Source organism: Neoarius graeffei, chromosome 4 (assembly GCF_027579695.1).
Source record: "Neoarius graeffei isolate fNeoGra1 chromosome 4, fNeoGra1.pri, whole genome shotgun sequence".
Taxonomy (NCBI): Eukaryota; Metazoa; Chordata; class Actinopteri; order Siluriformes; family Ariidae; genus Neoarius; species Neoarius graeffei.
In genome coordinates, this window is record NC_083572.1 from 97,072,722 (window position 1) to 97,082,052 (window position 9,331).

At 38.7% G+C, this 9,331-nt stretch overlaps 1 protein-coding gene across 1 annotated transcript in view; it reads left to right on the forward strand.

The window, feature by feature from the left end:
- Positions 1-7,388, forward strand: part of LOC132885394 (reticulon-3-like) — a 28,947-nt gene extending 21,559 nt beyond the window's left edge. Inside the window, exons 5-7 of the mRNA XM_060920040.1 lie at positions 4,490-4,536; positions 4,878-4,936; positions 7,290-7,388. Coding sequence (XP_060776023.1) covers positions 4,490-4,536; positions 4,878-4,936; positions 7,290-7,332 — 149 coding nt within the window. The 3' untranslated portion in view covers positions 7,333-7,388. The remainder of the gene's footprint in view (positions 1-4,489; positions 4,537-4,877; positions 4,937-7,289) is intronic.
- The last annotated feature ends 1,943 nt before the right edge of the window (positions 7,389-9,331 follow it).

Consider the following 9,331-nt stretch of genomic DNA (forward strand, 5'->3'; position numbering starts at 1 on the left):
AAATTGGCATCTGCAATGAGAGAGAGCAGGTGCCAAAGGAAAGGACTAATCTCTTCCTGCTCTATTCTCTAGTTCCCATATTCTCTTCCTTCATCTCACTTCTATCATCTTCCATGTTCCCTTCTTGGGTTCCTCCTCAAGTTCCTTGCTTGGTCCCTTCCACTGTATTTCTTCTCCTCTTGTCCCTCTGCAAGTTCATCCCCTTGTTAGTTCATCTGGCCATAAGGCCAATGAGCTGTTGCCATGGTGTGGCGTCCGTCATTCATCTGTCACCCGCAATTCAGTCGTATCTCCTCCATCAGTTCTCCATGGATTTCTGTTCTATTTGTTTTGTTTGAAAGAACTCCTCACTCCACACAAAACTTGGTGGTTGTTTTGTCAAATTTTTTGCTAACGAGTTAATTAGACTGAATTTTCCAGGCCTGTCACTAGAATTGTATCTCCTCTCTCATTTCTCATCCGATTTCGGTTTTGGGTCGATCTTACCATGAGGAACAAAACTTGGTCGTTTTTGTTTGTTGATTTTCCTATTGTTTATGATTTGTTATACAACTTTGTTTATTTTCAGTTAAATCTTATCTCCTCCCTCAGTTCTTAGTGGATTTCAGTTCTGATTGTTTTGTTTGAGAGAACTAGTCCTTCTGTACAACACTTGGTCATTGCATTGTCAATTTTTTGCAAATGAACTGCTGGTTAGGTTACCTTAATGAGTTTTGGGACTTTTCATTAGAATTGTATCTCTCGCAGTTCTTAGCCAAGATCAGTTCTGATCAGTTTTTTTTGTTCCCCAAGGGAACAAAACTTTTTTTTCTCCCCCTTGTTGTAAACAATTGGTTTACAGCTTTTTGTTTTCAGTTAAATCGTGTCTCCTCCCTCTATTCTCAATGGATTTCAGTTCTGATTTTTATTTGAAAGAACTCGTCCTTCTGTACAAAACTCTGTCGTTGTATTGTCATTTTCTTCTGACTAGAATTGTATCTTCTCTCTCATTTATCATGCAAATTCAGTTCTGTTCGATGTTTTGGGTAGATCTTTCCTTGGGGAGCAAAATTGAGTCCTTTTGTTGATTTTCCTCTTGTGAATGATTTCTCGTGGAGGTTAGTCCTCTCTTACATTGTCACAATTCAGTTCTGTTTGATGTTTTGTCATGGTTGTTTTTGATGGCAGGCCAGATGAGCGACTACATCCTTGATGTTCCGGTTATTTACACTTTATACTCAGGGTTATTTATTTACTTGGCAGATGCTTTTATCTAATGCGACTTAGAATTGAACTCCTTCCTCAAGGACCGAACAGTGACTAAGCCATCACTGTACCCCCACATCTCAGTCCATCGCCTACCAAGTCTCTTTTTTTTAAATTTTTTTTATTTATTTATTTTTTTTCCCTACCAATTAGCCCATCTTTTGGCCCATCTCTTGCCCCATTCTGGGCCCCTGCAGTGGTCTCTCTTGTACCGTAGTCTGTTCCCTTGCCGCCACCCATTCAGTTTCACCCATCATCCCTCCTGTTGAGCCTTGCTTGGCCTCTCCCATAGAGCAAGCAGTGCACAGCCCTAGCATGGCTCCTTCCATCAGCTCCTCCTCTAGCCCTTTGCATGCCCACTCTCCTAGTCCCTCTCTAAGACCTCCCTTTAGTCCTCCTTCTAGCTCAGCAGTGCATGAGGACAAAGAAAAGTTCATATACATTTCGGGTTTCATAAATTCTCATTTATACATTGGATAAAAAAAAACCCTGGAATTTAGGAATAAATCAGGTTTATTAGTGACATTCCTGGCCTTGATCCATGTATGTATTTCAGACTATGGACCCTGTAGCCACTCTGCGACAGAATGACCTTGCTCCATCAACCCCTTTTGAGCTTTTACAAAAGCTGTATCAGTGCTGTGCAGTGAAAGGAAACCAGACTGGAAGAGTCACCTAATATTCTTTTCTTGTCTGCTGACTCTGGTATCCTCAGTATCCTCCCTCTTTTAGAGCTCACTGCAGCCTTTGATGGAGTGAAATCCTTGCTCGCCAAGAAATTTCTGGCATGGTTTACATCCTCTCTCTGGCAGACTCCACTCTGTATCCATTGATAAACATAAAACCTTTACTGTCCATGTCACAAAGATTTCCTCACGGTTCAGATCGGAGTCTGCATCATATATTTTCTCCTCCTCGGTCAGACAATTTGATGACATCGCCTTCTACTGTTATGCAAAATGTCCTTCAGATTTACAATAGCGCTCGTTGCCCTACAGCAATGCCTCTTAAATAATTGACCACATGTATACATGATTCAGAATAATGGTTGAGCTTCAAATCTGTAATTTTACCCGTCAACCACTTAAGCCCTGCTTAATAGAACCTCTAATCTTTCTATTGGCATTGTCACTGTTAAGCCTCTTTCTACTTTTTCCAATCAGTAAGCTTTCATCTAGCATAGAGCTTAATAAAGTGCAACTTATTCAAAATTCATCTCGCACCCATCAAGTGTTCAGCTCGGATAATTTGAGTATTTATATTCTTACAGCCAAGCTTGCAGACTCGGATTCTCCTGGAAAGATCCTCTTTTCCCTGTATCAAATCCTGGATGTCTCAAAGTTTGGTTTTGTGTCCCCTCCCCCTGCTACCCCCCAAAAAAGCAGGAACAGACAAAAACAGAAAAAAAAAAAATCCTGGATCCATATCCAGATTTGCATCCAAACCTAATCAAGTGTTCCTTGGCCTATAGCTCATGTTTCCTCCAAATTTCATCAAAATCTGCTCACTACTTTGAGTTACATTGGGAGCAGCACACAAATGGATAATCTGTATGAGTGGTCAAGTTCCAATCAAATGGTTCTTAACTAAAGACGTGGATATCCTTCAACCAGGTGTCCACCCAGCCTGACAGCCTGGACATAGGAAGTGCTGCCATTGAGAGGGTCTCTACGTTTAAACTCTTAAGTGTTTGGCAACAGGATCTGCACTGGAACCACCATGTTCATGAAATAATTAAAGCTAACAAAAGGTTATGTGAATGCAGGAAGGCTAATCTACCTAAGGATGTGGGGATCACTGTTTACTGCAGTACGATTCTTCTGGTGCTAGAGTACGCATCCCCGGTCTGGAGCGGCATCTCAAAATGCCTTGCAGAGGAAATAAAACAAGTGCAGGATCGCTGTATGGCCATAATTGGCATCCTGAAGACAAGTCTTGCAAGTCTGGAGAAATGAAGAGATGAGGCAACCATACGTGAGCTTGAAGGAATTTATAAAGGATCCTAATCATCCAAATCACGTGTTCCTTCCAAGAATGGTGACCCACAAGTAAGCTACTAGAAACAAAAGTTGTCTCTCAATCCCATTATTGGGAACTGAAAGACATGCGTCTTTTATCCCAAGAGCATCTCGCCTCCTAAACAACCAGATGTGGTCAAACTCCTGTTTATCTATTTTTTGGATATGTAATTCCATGATTTTGTTGGGTTTTTGTTGTAAATTCATTGTGTTTTTTTATATTCCCAAGACGAATGAATAAAGCTGCTTTTATTTATTTATTTATTTATTTGAAGTCAGGTCACTTCTTCTCAAGTGCTACTGGTACCATGTAGCCCAGTACTACCTGTTTCATGGTCAGGTTGTCGGCGACTAAACTGGCTCCCCATCAGACTTTTCTGATGAGGGTTGCTAGTAACCCAACAGGATTAAAAACAAAACTTGTTAAAGGGTGAATGATCCCACAGAGGACAACAGCCAACTAGCACAAGCTTGGAGAGGAGATGGGTGCCGCCAAGCTGGGTTTTTATTTATTTATTTATTTTTAAAGCCCGTAGAAAGACATGAATGACACTACAGGCAAAAGTAAAAAGGCGGAACCTCCAGTGGTTTGGACATGTCACCAGGCACAGCACCCTGTTGAAAACGATCCTCCAGGGCACTGTTGAAGGAGGAAGGCGACGTGGCAGACCACGTAAGAATTGGAGTGAAGACATTTTAAGGCTTGATTAGGTTGTGACTTGCATAGTCTTCTCTCAGATGCAAATAACCGGCCAAAGTGGAGAATGATTTCTGTTGCAGCATCTCTCATGCCCCCAAATGACTGCACACAATCAAGGGACTGACTATTATTCAGACAGGAGTATTGGGCAAACCGAACGGATTTGATTATTTGCGTGTTAAGTGAACTGTGGAAATAGATGGTTTTGCCAGTTATGTTGCTAGAAAAGTGGTGGCTTTGACTCACATTCCCCTTCAGATGGGTTTACTGTGCGAGCTGATCTAAAGGAGAATGAACAGACTACAGAGACAAGTGATTGACATGACGCAAAAGCTATCAGAGACTTTGTTTACTCCAAATGGGTATATGAGTTATAAAGCAAGGATTGTTCAATTCAGGGATGGAAGCCGGTAATATCTCTAGCTCCTAGTCTGACCTGGTGAACGATAAATAATGCCACATCTTTTACTTCTATCATGCTTTAAAGATTTTGGAATAATCCATTGATTTCTGTCTCCTCCTGTAGGTGATGTTGCAGCGTTCACCTGTCCAGTATTCTATGAAAAGCATAAGGTGAGTTTGAATGTTATAAAAATATACATGAGAACTAACCCATGACTGGGCATGTAGTTCTAGGAAAATAATCAACTGCAGGCTCATGTGATGCAGCATGAAGCACATGTCTTAAGAGTACATGGTGAAGTGTTTTTTATTCTTATGCCACAACAATTTGGCACCCATTACTTTTTTAAATTTATGAATAAATACCACCCCCACCCCTGAGTATTTCCTTAAATAGTTGCCCTAGTTATATCACAGCATTCTTATGTGTATGAATAAATACAGTCAGAAACTGATTGGCTGAGCTTATGTAAATTGAATTTAATTCATTTCCCATATTTTATCTCACATAGGTGCAGATTGATCATTACTATGAACTGGTGAAGAGTTACATCCAAGACGTCATGAAAAAGTAAGCATGAAGACCTTCTGTTACTTGTTTATTTCCTTTTCAGCATTGGAAGACACATTTGTGCAAACTGATGCAGTTAAGATTAAAGTTCTCTCACTAAAATCATCACATTAAACGTATAGAGATCATTTCAGTGCATTTGCAAAAAGGCTTCTTATCCACAGGGAAGGGTTTGCTCAGACATTTCACATCATTTGATAAAATATGAACCACTGCACTTTCAATTATTTTATCTTGAACAGTATTTGTGGTAAAGACACGTGATGTCAAACAACAGGGGCAGATCTGCAGCGTGACAGCTGGCGCCACCCCTGTGGTACTTGACACTCTAATTAGTGCGCTACTTCTGTACCCCCTCAAGTAATTTTATTAAGCTCAAACTGGCTGTACTGTCAGAGCCTCTAAAATTGCAAACCCCATGAGGATTTCATTATTTATATGCACATTTAAACTGGAGAGGGGGAAAAAAAAATGTCCTGCATTGGATTCTTCAACAACAACTTGAAAGGGACTCGGTAGAGCTCATACCTCCACCAAGCCACATAACATCAAAATCAAATCACTTGAACCTAGGATAATACTAAAGCTGAACACCAAATTTCATCAAAATCTGTTCACTACTTTTGAGTTATGTTGGAAATGGACAAAAAAAAAATCCTGGATCCATATACATATCCGGATTTGCATCAAACTCTAATTGTTTCTTTGCTCATGGCCCACCTTTTGTTCAAAATTTCATCAAAATCCTTTCACTACTTTTTCAGTTGCGTTAGGAACAGACAAAAAAAAATCCTGGATCCGGAAACGCATCTGGATCCATATACGTAACCGGATTTGCATCAAAATCTAATCAATTGCTCCTTGGCCCATGGCCTACCTTTCCTCCAAATTCCATCAAAATCCGTTCACTACTTCTTGAGATGCGTTGGGAACAAACAAACTAGAAGGGCACTCGGTAGAGCGTATACCTCCGCTAAGCCACATATCAACATCAAAATCAAATAACTTGAACCTGGGATAATACTAAAGTTGTCCACCAAATTTCATCCAAATTAGTTCACTCCTTTTTGAGTTGTATTGGGAACAGGCAAAAAAAAATCCTGAATCTGCATACATATCTGTATCCTGGATCCACATGCGTATTCAGATTCGCATCACAATCTAATCAATTGTTCCTTGATCCATGGCCCACCTTTCCTCCAAATTTCATCAAAATCTGTTCACTACTTTTTGAGTTACAATGGAAATGGATGAACAAACTAGAAGGGCACTCGGTAGAGCACATCCCTCTGTCAAGCCACATATTTTCAACATCAAAATCAAACAACTTTAAACCTAGGATAATACGAAAACTGTCCACCAAATTCCATCTAAATCCTTCCAATACTTTTTGAGCTACATTGAGAACAGACGAAGAAATCCTGGATATGAATACATATCTGGATTTGCATCACAATCTAATTAATTGGTCCATGGTTCACCTTTCCTCCAAATTTCATCAAAATCCATTCACTACTTTGAGTTACATTGGGAACAGACAAACAAACTAGAAGGACAGTCTAGTTGTACCTCCACCAAGCCACATATTATCAATCAAATCATTTGAACCTAGGATAATACTAAAGCTGTCCACCAAATTTCATCCAGATCTATTCAGTACGTTTTGAGTTATGTTGGGAACAGACTGAAAAAGGAAAAAACAAATCCTGGATCTGCTTACATATTTATATGCTAGCATGGTTTGGGTATATGTGCTGGGATCATCTTTATCCACAGGTCCTTAGGGCTCACTGAATGATCTGTTGAGGATGAAAATGATTTGTGCTGTGGCTTTCACACTCACCCGATCTCAACCCAATTGAATACCTATGGAAGATTTGGGGATGTTAGAGAATGATTTTTGATGATGGCGATGTAGAGCAATCAATTCAGTGGAAGAAATGTGTTGTTTGCTCCAGTACACTTCCAGAGACTTGTAGAATTGTTGCGAAGAGGCCCTTAAACTGTTCTGGTGTCTTGTGGTGGCCCAATACCTCACAATAACACTAAACCAGATGCATTTAAGGAAAAAAAAAAAGGTGAGTGCAAGTTTGTCGCTGACTGTCACTTGGCTTCATTGTCAGCTTGCAAGTTAAATGAATAACCACAGTGTTGTAACCAAGGGAAATATTTGGGCTTTGAAAGTATGCATATCTGAATCTCACAAGACACTTAACATTTTACCAAGGAACTGAAAGTGAAATATTTTTTAATAAGTGCCCTTTGTATTATATCAAAACATCAAGTGTGTGTGTGTATTTTAATTTAAAAATGTTTAATATGTTAATTTGGTTCCTGTAACTTTATTTTGCAGGATTCAGGCAAAGATTCATGGACTGAAGATTAAAATTGAATAAAGAGCAGCAGTGTTGGAGTGCAAGTGAATAAACTGAGTGGAGTATCTTTGTGCAAAGCTGTGTTACTGTAGTGTTTGCTAAACAATTGCATGTTACAGAAAAATCCACTTAAAAATAACATTGTGTTTTCATTTTCCCCTTCTGTATGACTTCTCATTGCTGCAGTGTTTATTTCATTGAATTTTGTCTGTGGAAATTAAAATGAGTGCGTTTATAAAAATAAATAAATAAATAAAATGAGTGCATTTTTAGTATCTTTACTGTTAATGTGAATTTCATTAGTTATTGCATAGATTGAATTTTATAACTGTGAAGATCAATGTAAATCATTTCATATTGCTTTATTTTTCTTTGTACTGCTGTCTGTCTGTGAATATGAAATAAATTCAAATAAAGCATATGGATATTGGACATTGATGTTCCTAAAATATTGTAGTTTATCATGTGTTTAAGTCATTACACATCCATGTTATCAGGGCCAAAAGCTGACCAGGAATAAACACTCCCAGGAGCATGTTTGATGAAAATGGTCAACAACAGGGCACTGTGATAGTTACCTACATCCAAGGGAATTACTTTGACAACTTGAAGTTGATTCATGTTCCATAACAGCACATGTTGTGGTGTTTTGTTCCTGTTATTACAACTATTTGCCAACTATAACAATTCTTTATTCTTTTTTTTTTTTTTTTAATAGCCACACTTTTGGATCTGTTTACGGTTACATTTGCTGCTGTTCTATCCACAATCGCATGCCCTGATTTGGCTACTCTAACTACAAGACTAACAGCTCATACACTGTGAGTAGAGAAAAACAAAACGGTGGACAGTGTTGCTGAACCAACCAAGGATAACATAAATGCTCTACTTGAACCCCCCCCCCCCCCCCCCCAAAAAAAAGCAACAACATATGGAATAAAAGTATTTGATGGTGAGAACATTAATTTTAATTTTTCTTCAAGAATTATTAGCATTTTTCACAAATTGCTACTGTCATTTCGCTGGTTTGTTTACATGCTAAGCGGAAATGATTGTCGGAAGTTTTGTGTAAAGTTTTTATCAAATTTGCAAAAAAAAAACAAAGTGCAGTGTTTCGACAAATCCAGTCAATGTGGATATAGACTGGTACCAAAATCCAGAATTGTGACACCCAAAGGCATTTTTGAGACAAAGTCGGCAAACAGTCTTATTTTGTCAATTTGGGTGTGCCGAATTCAAATCTGCAATATGCCGAGCTCTATCTGACCTCTGTTGACCTCTAGAGGTCATTGAACTTTGGGCCTGTAAACGTCTCAGCTGAACCCAGTTTCTCAGCTTTCTAAGGAATGAAATGTACTAAAATGATTAATGAAGTTAGCAAATGGCCTTGTTTGTTAAATGTTTGGGTGCTGAATTCATTTTTCATTTGTAAAATGACATATGACCTCTGATAACCTCAAGGTCATTAAACTTGGCCTATAGGCCGATGCATTTAACGGCATTTTTAAACTGACTTTACTCCCCCAAAAAGAATATGAACAGACAAAAAACAAATAGAAAGGAACAAATACAACATTAAATGCCAGTCCATGTACATGTGACTTACTTTTCACAATGAGAATGCCTAGGCGATCACCTTACATAACATTGCATTACATTTAGCGGTTATTGTTTATACAAAGCTACTGAAAAAAGGACAGATTCAGCAGCATACAAAATGTGGGGGCGTACAGGATATACAGGTTAATCAGGGTTAGTATATATGAGTTTTTTTCTTTGTTGTTTGTGTTTTGTTTTAAACGGGGTAAAGCCTTTACAAAAAACAAAGAAAAAACTCTCATATATACTAACCCTGATTAACCTGTATACCCTGTATGCCCCCACATTTTGTATGCTGCTGAATCTGTCCTTTTTTCAGTAGCTTTGTATAAACAATAACCGCTAAATGTAATGCAATGTTATGTAAGGTGATCGCCTAGGCATTCTCATTGTGAAAAGTAAGTCACGTACATGGACTGGC